This window comes from Nilaparvata lugens, chromosome 10 (genome assembly GCF_014356525.2).
Source record: "Nilaparvata lugens isolate BPH chromosome 10, ASM1435652v1, whole genome shotgun sequence".
In the NCBI taxonomy this organism is placed as follows: domain Eukaryota; kingdom Metazoa; phylum Arthropoda; class Insecta; order Hemiptera; family Delphacidae; genus Nilaparvata; species Nilaparvata lugens.
Genome location: NC_052513.1, coordinates 4,242,624 through 4,259,113, shown reverse-complemented (window position 1 = coordinate 4,259,113; position 16,490 = coordinate 4,242,624). Strand labels below are relative to the sequence as shown.

Below are 16,490 nucleotides of genomic sequence, written 5' to 3'. Positions count from 1 at the left end.
TTTCGCAGTAAGTATTGTCAATTTCATCATGTGTTTAGTTATTAATTCATAATTATCTCATGAACATCTCATTATAACAAGGTTTTCGTCGTTTGTGGAGGTTCCTTTTCATTAATACATGACTTTTGCCAACTTTTCAGTAAAGTTTTGTAACTTTTTATTCGAGTTTCGTCAAATTCACCTTACGTATTGTCATTATTCATTTTTATGGTAAGGATTTCGTCGTTTAAAGAGGTTCCAAATCAACAAACACATTCTGCCAACTTCATAAGCTGAGTTATGGAATTTTTGAGTTGAGGTTTGCAATTTATTTAGTTGAGTTTTGTAAATTTCCTAATGAGTTTTGTCAATTTGAATTTAATTTTTTGTTTGTATGTGGCTCAGTTGAGTTTTGTAGTTTTCCAGTTGATTTTTGCAATTTGTTAAGTTGTGCTTCGTCAATTACAAATGAGTTTTATCAATTTTGAAGATGAGTTTTGTCAGTTACCTGGCCGAAATGGTGTGATGAATTGCTAGTGGTAGCTGCCCATCGCCCGGTCTCGACGCGACCCGTCTCGAGGGCGCCGGTCACACTGTCCAGGTGACGCCACTCCTGCACGCCTCCACTGCGCTGGAAAGGGGGTGGGGGCAACGCCAACGCGGGGGGTAGGCGCACTTCCATCGCAATCGCACACGCATAACACACCCCGAAAAGCCTGTAAAAACAATCAATAGTTTATTTCCTTGAAAAATGAAATAAATTTAAAAAATTGTACAAATATAAATGAAAAAAAATATATAATGATCAGAATAATTTTCTGAGTACTGATTATATAAACAATCTATTTTTATTATATACATCTTTAGACCCTTGAACTGAAAATTAGACTCCTCCTTTGTCTTGGACCCTGGCTGAAACAACAACAAAGAAAATTGAAGCGTTCGAGATGTGGACCTATAGACGAATCCTGAAAATCATGGATGGACAAAATTACCAACAACAGGGTTCTTCAACAACTCAATAAGAAGACGGAGATAATGTACACTGTCAAGAGACGAAAATTGGAGTATCTGTGACACATTATAGGGAATGGAACTAAATATCAGTTGTTGAAATGTGTACTACAGGGTAAAGTTCTTGGCAGGAGAGGTGTTGGTAGGAGACGAATTTCCTGGTTAAAGAGCTTGAGAACATGGTTTGCAGTGTCCACCCCGGAACTATTTAGAGCGGCTGTCAACAAAGTTATAATTGCCAGAATGATTGCCAACATTCGACAACGGATAGGCACCAGAAGAAGAAGACATCTTCAGAAGGCTTCTCTTTATCAGATTAAGCTTCTTAGGATTTCCTCCCCCACCACCATGAATGTCAACGCTTCTGTCTCTGAATGAAAACCATTCTCTAGAATATTAGCAGAAATAATAATTAAACTATAAAATCGGAATATATGAATATATCAAGTGAATTGAATAAATATTTATATACAGGTGACAGGCCAGCAACTAACTTGCTAATTCTATGATTTCAATGCCTTTGTGTTGCAACACCTGCAAAGAACTATTCTCTCTTATGTCGGAAACCTTTAGTCCCAGAAAGTGTAAGACCCAAAGTTCTTAGCACTCATTTATTTATGTGATCATCACATTTTCGAAATGAAGACAAAAAATGCATATAATGCGTCTCTATGTTTCAAATAATATATTGTAATGGTTGAGGAAAGCATTAATTATTATCGATTCATGTCATCCTCACATCTTCGATAGCAAAAATGCATATAATGCGTCTCAAACAGACTCAAAGAAGTCTAGTGTGGAAACGCATCAATCCAACTTCTTCAATTGATATAAACTCGATAATTCCACCCAAAAAACACACTCACATCCTTGCCCACCGGATACACCACACCACGTTCTCACAGTCAGGCATTCCACAGTTGAAACAAAGACGAAGGATCACTGCTGCTATTTGGATTATGCCGCTGCTACTGCAGATAGGCTATAGCTGCTGCTATTCACTTTAAACTGTCACCATTGTTTTAACGGGAAACATGGAAGTTAATCAGATTGTGCTGCTGCTAGGGAGGATGTTACTGATGTTATGGTGAGATTCACGACATACTGTCAGCATCATTTGAATGGAAAACATTCATGTTGTTTAGATTATACTGCTGCCATTGTAGATGTTATTGTTGGGTTAGTGATATTCACTGTGAGTTGTCAGTGTTTATTCGTGAATAACATTAATACTTCCAATTCATCTAATGCTGACAGTTAGAAGTGACGAGTCGCACTACAGTATTCGACTGCATCTGTTTTAATGAACTTGACACGCTTTGGCTTGGCCATTACAAAATATGGATGTAGCTGTAGCGTGAGCAAGCCGACAAAAACGCGAATCAACGGAAGCACTGAAAAAGAGAACGTGTACTGAAGAAAGAAAGGAAGAAGATTTAGAGAGATTGTATCTCCTGACAACGTAGAGGGATAAGTATTTTGAAACGGTAGAAGAAGAGAGGGAGCTACGAGGATAAGAATGACAGTGAGAGGACAGAATGGAAATAAAAATTGTGAGGAGGAGGAGGAGGAGGAGGAGGAGGAGGCGGAGGAGGAGGAGGTGGATGTGGTGGAGGAGGAGGTGGATGTGGTGGAGGAAGAGGATGATGATGGGAAAAGGGAAAGAAGAACAAGCAGAAGTGAAAGGGAAAGGTGAACAAGAAGAAGTAAAAGGAGAGGGAGAAGAAGAAATGAGAAGAGAAGGACTTGAAGGCAGAGGAGAAGGGGAATCAGGAGCAGAAGCGAGAGGAGGAGGAGGATAGGAAGAGTAGAAGAAAAAGAAGGCGGAGAAGGAGAAGGAGAAGAAACAGAAGGAGAAAAAAAGGAGGAGGAAAACAAGAAGCAGAAGGAGAAGGAAAAACAGGAGAATGAGAAGGAGGCTGTCGAGGAGGATGAGGAGGAGAAGGAGGATGACAAGGAGGATGAGGTGGTGGAGGAGGAGAAGGTGGTGAAGTAGGAGGTGGAGAAGAAGGATGAGACGGAGGAGGATAGGAGTTTAAGCAGGCGGAGGAGGATCAGAGGAGGATGATGAGGAGGAGGATGAGGAGAAGTGGAAAAAGAAGAAGAAGAAGAAGGACAAGAAAGAAAAGGAGGAGAAGAACAAGAAGCAGAAGAAGAAAAAAAGGAGGATGAGAAGGAAGATGACGACGAGGAGGAGGAAGAGGAGGAGGAGGAGGAGGAGGAGGAGGAGGAGGAGGATGAGGCGGAGGAGGAGGATGAGGCGGAAGAGGATAAGAGTAGGAGCAGGCGGAGGTGGTTCAAAGAAGGATGAGGAGGGGGAGTAATAAAGGAGAAGAAAAATAAGAAGAGGAAGAGAAAAAAGAGAAGAAGAATGAGGAGATGAAGGATGACGATTGATGCCCAAAAAGATCAAGAAATGGAAAAAGAGGGGTACGATAGTAAGATTGACAGTAGAATGAGAGAATGAATGATGAAAAACTTATGAAAAATGACGAAGAGTGAGTGAAAAAGAGAATGATCGAACGTTCAAGAAGACCAAGAAGTAAACAAAGAGGGGAAACTGTAATAAGATTGACAGTGGAAGATCAGAGCGGATATAAAAAACGTATAAGGACTGAATAAGAGTGAGTGAGAGAGACATAGAATGACAGAAGATGAAAAAGAGAAGAAAAAGATAAAAAGAGCATTCTTCTGGATGTGGAGATAATCATAACGGAAGGTACATCTCCTTGTTAGTGAATTGAAGGCATGACAGCGGACAGTAGCTGAAGAAAGTGTAATTACGTAAGTTTTTATGACGAAATAGTCTGGATTTTGATGATGCTGAAATATTAATTAGACACACACTCGCGTCAATCGTATGTGTGACAGCATGAGATAGAAAAACCCTCATTTACAGATTATTATTAGCTGTTTTGATCTTGCTTTTTCAAGTTCGTTTTTTCTCCTGTAAGTTCAGGTTCTTATAGATCAAAGTTAAATGACCGAATTATTGACTTTGGAACGCTCAATTGGTTGTGTGAATTTAGATAAAAATAAAGCTGAAATCACTCCAGGACGAAATAAATTGAAACAAATCCTCCATTCCCAATAAAATTGTTCTCAAAGGTATGGGGGAGTTTAAAAGTATGGATACATAATAGGCTGGAGCTATCGTCATTAAAAATAGTATTATTATTATTTTCAATCTATTATATTAATATAGTATATTCCCTGATAATTAGGTATATTATAAAATACATAAATAGGATAAATTGGATAGAGTGGTAACAGAATTGAAAATATTTTCCAACACGGTAATATATTGTGAATAGAATGTCGTCGTTTATGAATGAATATAATACTAACTTTTCTACACACTTGAGTCGCTCTCAGTTTTGACATGCATTCAAGAGTTAAGCTTGTTGCCTATACAAAGCTGTGTCGATTGTTATGCTGATTGTAATTAGGGATGTCAATCCCGGGATCCCGGTCCATTTTTGATACCTAACAATCCCGGGATTTTTCAGCGTCAATCCCGGGATTTGAAAACCTGAATTTGTGAAGCGTATTTTTCCAAAAACAATTCGATATTGATTTATTTTACGGTGATTAATATGAGTTTTGTATAACTATATTGTTCTAAGTGTTTGACTAATTTATTCTACAAGCACAGCCTACAGTTGTATACTGTATAATAACAAATTAATAAATAGATGGCGCAATATTTGCAATAGTGCTGATGTCATTTTCTTGAAATGCACTCAGAACTTTGAAAAGACTTCAGAAATCAGAAATAGACAAACACCATCTATCCGCTCTCTGTCTAATTATTCCTCTTCTCTTCTCTTTCTCTATCATAAGTAAAATATCTAGTTGAAGTAAATATATACTAGGCTCTACGAAATTCAATTTAGTAGTGGTTCAGCTTTCAGCTTTTGAAAAATGTTACTCCTAATCTTTAAAACATAGAAATAGAATGTTTAATTTTAATATTATTCCCAAGTATTTTTCCATCTCAATAATATCCTCTCCCTTTATAATGAGCCCTTTTTCGACTCCACACACTGTTACTGAACATGTAACTGAGGAGGAACAATTGATTAAAACTGCATGAAACTGATTTTTGCCAATCCCGGCATTGGTCCCGGGATCCCGGGATTGATATTGGATAATCCCGAAATATCGGGATTGGAAATCAGTCCCGGGATTGACATCCCTAATTGTAATATATGCGGGTCATTTTTTTCAACCTCCGATCACATAATTGTCATAAGACACGGACAAGCGGTAAGGGGATGATTTTCACAGAGCTTGTCATCGCCACCAAACGCCCTGTGATCAGTGCGGCCAGATTATTGTTGCCGAGTTATAGACCCCGAAACTTGACCGTCTCACTTGAGTCTGCCGTCAAGTGCTAGTCGCATAGCGTTATTCATTATTTTTTTTCAATTCAATTCAATTTATTTCACCAAAACACAGAAAACAGTACAAAGATGTGACAATCAGAGAAAAAAGGACAATAATTATAATTCTAAATATCTATATCAACTATCTGAAAAATACGGCTGGAGGTGAAGAACTACTGGCATAAGTGGAACACTTGTTCGCCAGTAGGAGTAGAGACCTTACTGTTTCTCAATTGCATGATTAACTGTTGAGACTGAACTGTTTGCATGAAAACTACCTTCTCTTAAGGGACTCCCCACCAACAAGAAACCATACAAATTTACTTTCATCAGTTTCAATAAAAACAAAATAATTCTAAAAGATTACAAAAAATCATGAAAAATAGACAACATATCTTCCAAAAAACGCAAATATAATAGTACAAACAAAACTTGAAAAATAGACTGAAATCTCTCCCTACAACTAATAACCCAGCCGCCTAATTCCGTACTGTAAAGCAGGGCAATTTACCATTCAAACCAGATTACCAACAGTTCAGTTGCAAACAGACAATGAGTTATTATTGTGATTGAGTTGTAGCTGCAGCAGAGGAGTGACAGTTGCTGCCAAAACACTTTCACTGTTATTACAGTGTCGTTTTACTTTCACTATCGTATTCTTTCCAATCCTAGTTGGTTTCCATCTTTTGTCCTTATTTAAACGGCACTGGTCTTCGTCTGGGCGTGACGCGCCGTCAGTCAATCCGTAAATCGTCCGTTAGACGTCGGTTAGACTACAGTTAGCGCCGGATAGACAGCTGTACAGCCCGACCCGTTCCAGAAACTGTTCTAAATGTCGACCTGTGATCTAATAATTCCTACTCTATCGATTCTGCACCTTTTTTCTCATCTACCAATTTCACTTATTATTTCTCCAATATGATACTTTACTGAAATGACTATTGTTTATTTTAAAAGGTTCCTATCCGATAGAAATAACCTTCGAAATTTTTAATAATTTTACTCTCAGCTATGTTATTCCACTCTTATCCTTCAACTACTAATAATAATCGTATATGTTTTATTGGTGGAGAATTCCTGACGGAAATTCCACCTCGCCTGAAATATATTATAATAAATTAAAGCCGACAATAGACCTCATGATTGATATATATATTGTGAAGTTGTGAATTGTAAATCCTTTCACAGATAATACTATGTTTCTGATATTTATAAGAGCAGTCTCTAAATTCCCTCTTTTGCGAATAAATTCACAAAAAATTAAGGCCGTCCGGCTCGCAAAATTACTGGGTTCAAACCTCAGCTCTAGCTCAGTGGTAGAAACATGAATTTTATAAATACAAATAATCACCATAAGGTTCAAGGACCAGTGATTGATAATTCTTACCGCTGCTTCTATGAAATTCTTGAAGAATACCAATAAGGAAAGTAAAAGGATATTTGATGACTGATTATCAGTAACCATGTACCACTAGAGAATAATAAGGACCAACTATAGTTGTTTCTAGATGATTCTTAAAACGCTCGTCGTGAATACAGGTATTCACCAATATACCCTTCCAAAATTCCTTAGAACTTACAACGCCAGTTCTTGAAGCTCTCTGGATCCTTATATGATATAACTGGAACCTTATTAATATAATTTCTTAATGTACTTGTTCTGGTAGATGAGATGAATATCATCAAAGGATGATAAATATTGAGTGCTCTGAATAAGATTAATATTACTTGATTCAATAATTTTAAGTGCTGCCAAATATTTGTTGGTACTAAAACAGCTCAAACTATATAACACAAGATGAGTTAGGATATAATAAAAAATTCTATAAGTTTGTATGCTGACATAAAACACAAAATATATTCCCATAAAAAAGATATGCATAAAATATTCGATATATCTATAATTCACTTAAATAATCTATTTCTAAAATCTGAATAATTATCACAGGCTTTACTAATATTCACAATAGTGAGTTTCAAATTCATAATATATTATATTTAATACTGGTATTTAGACTTCCAATCAATACAAAATTCTGCAAATAAAAACCTGTTCGGTCTATAAGTTTGATATGATATACTTGGTTCAATTAACAAAATTATAATTAATAAATTAATATTCAAACATGAGATCTCAGGGATTTATATGAATTCGGGCCGTGCGTGGAAGTAAGCTTCCTACATATATTAAATAAATTTATAAAATGTTCTTATGAACTATGTGATATTATTCAACACGTGGTGATTTTTAATTTAATTCAAGTTAATTTGAATGGCACTTTTTTATTAATTACCCCACTGAACGTAGAAAAAACGAGCTCGTTTGAATTATCACTCACTGAATTGAAGTTCTAGATGGTCTCGTGGATTGAATTAATTATTTCCAATAATTAATTAGGTAGGCTCTTTTTCGTCACTGTAAACTCTAAGGTTCAACTTTAAGAAATTTATATTGATTTTAAATTGGTAATTAATAATTTTGATGTAAAGTGGACTGTATTGAATAGAAAAGAAACAAGTGATATCTCTACAGAAACAAGTACATGCAATGAATATATAAAAGAACAACTCACCGAAAATCTGCAGAGTACCTAATGTAATATTTATATTATTGAGCTTACAACTCCCAGGTAAGGTATTCAGGTGTCCCCGAGGTAGGAGATGAATCAGGATGGTGAAAAGGCAAGCTTAATTGTCATCTACTGTTGGTAAATTCGGCTTCCATCATATAACGTTGCACATATATTTCTGACGAGATATTTACAATGTCTTTAAAGACTATAGATCGGTGAACTTTCCAATCGAAAAATAATAGTTAAAACTTTCAACTAAAGGGAGTTTGGCAAACACTCTTCCAACGTAGGTTTATGGTGTACGATTTAACATTAACGAAAAAATAATAATTTGAAGAACAATTTTCTTCTGGGAATGATCGACGAAAAATAATTATCAATTCCCGACTCGAGGCAAGCTATTACGAAGCGAGACTGAACTGAAAGAAAAAACCTACCGGCAAGTGAGCGTGACGCACTCAAGTGAAAGAAATACGAACTGAACGAGGAGCGCGCGTCCAATTCAAAAACGAAAATTGAAAACTAGAGCTGGCTCCAACATCCCCCCCCGGCTGAAAAGCTATTTTCAGACAAGGCTAGAGAACAAAGAAACAAAAAAAACAATGAATAAACGACGAAAGAAATAAAAATAAAACAAAACGAGAATAAAACAAAAAATGCAAAAGGAAAATTATTGAGTAGGCAACGGATACAACTTTGTAGCCGGCCTTTTGAAGCGACCATTGGCGCACCGCACCATAGCCACTCGAACGACACCGTCAGCACCGGGAAATACTTCCTCAATCACCCCCATTGGCCATTTCAACGGTGCGACATTTGGTTGATCCACAAGGACGATTGGTTTAGACGACAGAGTTCTACAGGCTGGCAGATTGCCCATTTTCGGCGGTGTAAGAGTGGGACGATAGTGAAAACACTTGTTACATTTTCGTACATGACTCCTTATAAGGACACGGGCTGATAAAATCCAATATTTTTGTCTCAAAATAGACGCCAATAAATGAGGTCCAGCGTGACAGTGCTTTTCATGAAAATAATCAATCAAAAGCGTGACCAATGGATCATTTTTCGGTAATATAATCGGATGACAGCTGTCATAATTCAACTCAGAATTTTGTAAACGTCCACCCACACGAATAATATCATGATCAAGAAAGGGTGACAGTTGTTGAAGATGAGAAGTACATTCTTTCCCAGCTTTCAATTCCAGTAATTCTTTCGAAAAATGAATTTTTTGTACGACTTTACACAAATGTTTTTCTGCCAAATCGAAATCTAATTCATGAAGTTTAGGCAATAGACGAAGTACTTTCAATATTAACACCATGATACGCAATAGACGTTGGTAGTTGGAACAACGAGCAATTAAAAGATGAATCGAATTAATAGATGAATTTTCCGACTGTACTACAGTGACAATTGAGTGAACCTTGACCTCAGGTAGACACTCTATAGGTTCCAGATCGACCTTGACGGGCCAATCACTCTCTTCTAACATTAGCCAAGAGGGGCCAGATCACCACAAATCATGATTAATTATTTCAGAAGGGGATAAACCTCTCGAAATGGGATCAGCTGGGTTTGAATTTCCTGCCACGTGTAACCAGTCGTTGATAGGACAGTCTTGAATTTTCGTAACTCGATTAGCGACGAAAGATTGCCATCTGGATGGACAGCCCCTGATCCAATGTAAGACAACAGTTGAATCCGATAATGCAACAACGCGAGTCACGTGACAACGAAGGCTCAAAACAGAGACAACAACCTGTATTAATTCAGCGAGCAAGAGCGCCGCGCATAATTCAAGCCTAGGTATGGATAAAGTCTTAGATGGCGCGACTTTTGATTTAGCGCACAACAATGTGATAGTTGCAGGTTGCATATCCATTTGAGATTTTATGTAGATCACACCACCATAACCTAAAGTCGATGCATCACAGAAACCAATGACAGTAATTTTCGAATCATTCATCACTCCTAAATGACGTGGTATGAAGAGATTGGACAATAAAGGGAACTCCTTCTGACATGTCTCCCATTGAAGCGCAATAGAGGGAGGTACTGAATCGTCCCAATCAAGACCAGCATTCCATAATTGTTTAATTAAACATTTAAGAAACAAAGTTAGGGGTGACAAGAGTCCCAAAGGATCGAAAATGCGTGCTACTACCGATAAAATGTGACATTTGGTAGGAACAGACTGATTAGGATTCACTGAAAAACAAAACGAATCACTACCAGGTTGCCATTTCAAACCTAGGACAGCCAACAAATTTCCCATCTCGAAATCTTTAGACAAGGTCGATTTTTCATCTTCCGAGAAATCATTCATCAATTCAGGTGAATTGGAACTCCATTTAGTAAGTTCGAATCCGCCTCTCTCGAACAATTCTTTAGCCTGACTACAAAGACGATTTGCTTCACCTAAAGAAGACACACTTGTCACCAAATCATCCATAAACATGTCACTCGGAATACGAGCTTTCACATCAGGGAATTTTCACCTTCTTCTTGAACAAGTTGATGGACAGTTCTGAGAGCTAGAACGGTGACTCACTCAGACCAAATACAACAGTTTTTAATTCAAAAATTTGTATGGGATCATTGGACGAAAATCTCCATAACAACGCTGAAATTTGCGACACGATTCATCGACAAGAATCTGTCTATACATCTGCTTTATATCAGCAGTTACAGCGATAGAAAATAACCGAAAATTGACTAACAGAACGAAATATCCGTTTGCAACTTGGGGCCGATATGAAGTATATCATTCAATGATACTCCAGTAGTAGTTTTCGCGCCTGCGTCAAAGACAATACGCAAAGGCGTTGATTGACTCTGAGTTTTGATTACAGCATGATGAGGTATAAAATAACCACTTTTATCACTCTGATTTTTTATCAATTCCATGTGTCCTTGTTTGAGATAATCCAAGAGGACATTGTGATACACTAAACGCATGTTTGGATCACGTGCCAGTCGTTTCTCCAAACTGATGAGTCGACGTTCTGACATAGCATAAGAATCACCAAGACAATCAGGGGATTTTGAAAACGATAATGAGACAACGAATCTACCCGAATTTTCACGACGAACGGACGATGCAAAATCCTTCTCGCATTCCAACTCATCAGCAGTGAGTTGTTTTCCTACATCTGGAACGCTTTCCACTTCCCAAAATTTTCGAACTAACTTATCCAACGGTGATGTTAGACAAGTCATCAAACACGTTGAATTTTCTGAAGATTGAGTTAAAATAGGGGCTCTACCCATCAAAATATAACCGAAAACACTTTCCAAGGCCATCAAATAATTCGAATCAATTTCCACACGACCATTTCGGAAAATATGGGGCACTAATTCAGCTCCTATAATAGCGTCAATTTCGCTGGGAATGTGATAACTTTCATCAGCAAGTCGAAGACCAAACAAATTTGATAATTTAGAATTATCAATTTTACTAGTGGGAAGCTGTTCCATGATTTTTTTGACAACTAATGGTTCAATGGATTTTTAACACTAGAATCGAGTTGAGATTGAAGCGTGACAAAAGTACGACCAAAAACTGATTGCGAATTTCCGCCAAAACCATTCACAATTAATTGGAAAGGAGAAATCGATAGTTGCAATTTACGACAAAGTTTACGAGTAATGAAATGACTTTGACTAGCTGAATCAACTAAAACTCTTATTTTGTGCAATCTACCTCTCTTATCAGGTACCTCGACTTGAGCAGTTGATAGTAGAACACTATACGGTGCCGACTTCGAATCGATAGAACAACAGGTAATAGTATTATTTTCTACCTTTTTCGCATCCGAATTTGATGACGAATTTGAAGCATTTCCGAAATGTAAAAGCGAATTATGCTTCTGACTACATTCCTCGCAGTTGGAAGAAGTACAATCTTTACTACGATGGGCTGGCGAGAAACATTTCAAACAGCAACCCTTCTCCTTAACAAAACGAAAACGGTCCCAAGGTGATAACTGACGAAAAAGACGACAATTGATCAATTTATGATTTGTCATCGAACATTTCAGACATTCTGATATTTTTACCGGTGATTTGGTCACTTGCGAATTCGATTGAACAACCAACACTTTGGATTTTGGTATTGGTTTCACTACTGGCTTGCATTGTTTAGACGATTCGTCATGCGGTAACGATTTAATCTGCCTTTCGATGAATGAAACAAAATCAGTATATGTGGGATCATCCTTAGTATGAACTGAAGCTTCAATGCCTTTCGAGAAACAGGATCTAAAATTTTCAACGCTTGGAACAGAAATATTGCATCAGATACATCTTCACCTCGTAGGCGTTTTAAAGCAGTAATTGAACCACAGAACTGATCGACTATAGAAACTAAACCTGCACGAGACTCAGATTTTAGACAATTGAATTCGAAAATTTGTTTCAAGTACACATTTGAGAGTGAGCGGGGGTCATTGAACCGCTTAATTAATGCATCCCAAATAATTTCATAATTATTAGCAATAGGTGGTAGATGACGTGAAATATTAGCCGCTTCTCCAGATAGTTTGGACACCAGATATTGGACCTTTTGTTGATTTGGAATCGATTTGTTGTCATGAATCATGCATTTAAACATTTCGTAGAATACCGCCCATTTTGATTGATCTCCGTCGAACACAGGAATTTCAATTTTCGGTAAAATATTAGACGAATCCTTATTGGAAGATACAGGTTGAGCCGGGGTAGAAACACTAGGTACAACCTGACTGCGTTTTTTCAATTCACTAGCAATTGCTTCCATATGTTCGAACATTTCCATATGTGAACTACTAAATTTGGGTACAAATTCCGGGTCTTTTTCCATTTCAAGCTCCTGTATTTCCATTTCAACAGCTTCATAATCCTGAACAGTTTTAAGAGTGGAACTATAGAGAATTAGAAATTGTTTAGCACTAGCTTCTTCTTTTAAAGCCTTTTTCGACAATTCGAAAGTACGTTGAATACGATAGAAATATTGCTCAAGTTTAGCTCGTTTGAGCTTTAACTTCTTTTCACTCATGATTGGATATTGGAAAGGTCTTAATGATTTTCATTTACTAATTTTCGAATAAAATTACGAATGCAACAATGAACGATTTTCATTGATGATTCAAGCAAGCAAAATGATAATGTTAGTACAAATTGAACAGAGAAAGCTCAATAGACGAAGCAAGCTAAGCGATAACGTTATCAGCATTGCAAAGTAACGGTTCCGATCGGACAATAGAGATAAGAGTGAACCAACTTGATCGGCTCAATTCATAATGTACAAACAGGTTTGAACCCTAGCATGCACAAACGATTTACAATAAAATTGGATAAGTGCTTGCCAAATATTTGAATAAAAAATAGCCAATAAAATCTGGCCTGGATGACCAATGTAAACTCTAAGGTTCAACTTTAAGAAATTTATATTGATTTTAAATTGGTAATCAATAATTTTGATGTAAAGTGGACTGTATTGAATAGAAAAGAAACAAGTGATATCTCTACAGAAACAAGTACATGCAATGAATATATAAAAGAACAACTCACCGAAAATCTGCAGAGTACCTATGTAATATTATATTATTGAGCTTACAACTCCCAGGTAAGGTATTCAGGTGTCCCCGAGGTAGGAGATGAATCAAGGATGGTGAAAAGGCAAGCTTAATTGTCATCTACTGTTGGTAAATTCGGCTTCCATCATATAACGTTGCACATATATTCTGACGAGATATTTACAATGTCTTTAAAGACTATAGATCGGTGAACTTTCCAATCGAAAAATAATAGTTTAAAACTTTCAACTAAAGGGAGTTTGGCAAACACTCTTCCAAACGTAGGTTTATGGTGTACGATTTAACATTAACGAAAAAATAATAATTTGAAGAACAATTTTCTTCTGGGAATGATCGACGAAAATAATTATCAATTCCCGACTCGAGGCAAGCTATTACGAAGCGAGACTGAACTGAAAGAAAAAACCTACCGGCAAGTGAGCGCGACGCACTCAAGTGAAAGAAATACGAACTGAACGAGGAGCGCGCGTCCAATTCAAAAACGAAAATTGAAAACTAGAGCTGGCTCCAACAGTCACTGCTGGGCTAACGCGTGATCCAGATTTTTATAAGTTTCTTTCGAATTAAAGCTATTTTTATGGGAATCTTTACAAATTACGAACTCCTTGACAGCACTGAGTTCACAGATAATTGACATTTAACACAAATACTTTACATTAAAAAAGGGTTTGGCTTACTAGTTTTAAAATTTTAAAAGGAAGAAGAAAGAACCCTAAACTCCATGTGCATCCTCTCAGGTCGGGATCTTAAGCCAGAAGAAGGAGGTTTTTAGAAAAATTTGTCTCTTCTACGAATAATTCTGTAAGCTACTCTCTGATTGGCCTTCAATTTAATAGACTCAATACAATTGGTTGCCTTGGGAATCAGGGCTTCCTCGGCTTTATAATGGAAAAAATTAAATAAAAAAGAATTTTTATACAAATGTATGGAGTGTTTATCTTAAATTGATTTCATAAATAAATCCTAACATGCGATGTTAATACATTTAGTTTTTATATGAGTTTTGTATACTCTTGATTTATCATGCTTTTCTAGATTATAATAAATATTTATACAAAAATAATGGGTGTTCGTATTTCTACACATCGACTTCATTTAGTATACATAATATTATCCTTTATGAGTAAATTTTATATAATTCTACCTGTCATATGGGTTGATCGAATAATCAGCTGGTTCGCTCAGTATTGATTCTAATAATTATCGATTTATCCAAGATCGACTAATTCTTTTCAAAATGTAAACAAATAACTCTAACCTCAATGTTCATGCATTTTATTTTTTTTTTTTATATCCGCCAATAATAAGTAAGCCGCTTTATAATTTTTTGATCTTACCAATGGTTTCTCATGAACTGTTGGGAATATCACAAAATTCCACTGAATAAAAAGTGTAGATGATTTATCAATCTTCATTTTTGAATAGTGATTTTAGTCGGTTGAACGCATTGTTCTCTAGATATGAGCGTGGAAGCAAAACGCTGCAAAATGAAACTTTTAAACCACCCTCATCCCCTTAGAGTTAGGAATGGGGACTTTTGATATGTTCTCCTCCCAACTAGTATCAATAAAGCTGCAAAGTCAAAAATTTTGTTTAAAAGATTCCCTCCAAATTCCTTTGTCAATTGGTTTATTGCTGCAAAAATTGAGATTTCACACTCAACACTACAACTGCTACAAAAGGTGAAATTATACATCATTTTGAAGAGAATTTAATGCCTTATAAGCTCATAATCAGCATCGATTTTTACCGTCGATTTTTAAAAAGTTATAAGAGCAAAAATAGAAAAAAATTGGTAGCAAACGTGTTTTTTTCAAAAATGTCACACCTCCAAGAGCGGATATCTCGAAAACTAGTGAAGATATAAAAAACAAGTTGTAGAATAAATATTGTGAGAAATTATGTGAGATTTAATTTGTTATATGACAGTCAAGTCCTTAGGATACATAATTTTTCAGTTTAATGCGAGAAACCAAAAAATGGTACATTTAAACCACCCCCACCCCCTTAGCACAGGTGGTAGGGGTGGGGACTTTTGATATGTTTACCTCCTCACTACCCTAAACAGAAATGAGTGGTCAAAAATTGTCTTCCCAACTTTTCCCCCTATACCCTTTTTTGAGCATTCATTGCCTGGACTACTTCCGACTGATCTTCCAGTATTCGAGATGTAAGTAATGATAGTTGGTTTTTGGTTGAAGTTTTATTCAATTGGAGAAAACCAATCAGGTATTGTATATTCTCTTAAAGGTTGTCACAGCAGAGGTAGTGTGCCTCCTTCTTGGGATATTATTAATTTGCGCTATTGGATATAGATACATTTTTTAAAGGTAATATGTACAAATTCAAAAAATGAACATATTGATGAATCACACAACATTGAAGAGAACAGAGATGTAATTTATCGAGGTGTGGCAGATTGAATAGATGCAACATACATGATGTTTGTACAGGAAGGTCAACTTCAGTAGACAGACATCAGTAAACGTCAAATCTCATATAAGTGACCAGTTTTGAAGACCTAGAAACTAACAACGACAAGGAAAAACAGATTTCATGGAATCTATTATATTACTATCTGCATTTCCTGAAAGGAATTCACAATCGTACAGAAGTTAGATTCTCTCAATTCTCAGTAGGCGTGAGAGCTTGATTACAAAATGGGTCCTGATTTCAAAATTTAGTTGACAACGTTCAAAACTAATTAGGGGCTTTTGTAATACAATTTCAAGTTTTGTTAGATTGATATTGGTCGATAACTTGTTGAGAATATATTCGATTACAGTATTCAGTGAAGTAAACAATTTATTACTATAATATGACAAACTAGATCACCAAAATATTCTTGATATTTTCAATAATGGAGTGGAAAATATAATGAAATGAAAAGGAAACCCCTACAAAGAAATAAAGCACTAATGAATCAACTCACTCAGGCTTTATGAATAGACGAA

General features: G+C 36.3%; 1 protein-coding gene across 1 annotated transcript in view; it reads right to left on the bottom strand.

Moving 5' to 3' along the window:
- LOC120353229 overlaps nt 1-16,490 on the bottom strand; it is a 163,066-nt gene that overhangs the window by 23,066 nt on the left and 123,510 nt on the right. The window contains exon 3 of the mRNA XM_039436112.1: nt 488-695. Within this exon, the coding sequence (XP_039292046.1) occupies nt 488-661 (174 nt within the window). The 5' untranslated portion in view covers nt 662-695. The remainder of the gene's footprint in view (nt 1-487; nt 696-16,490) is intronic.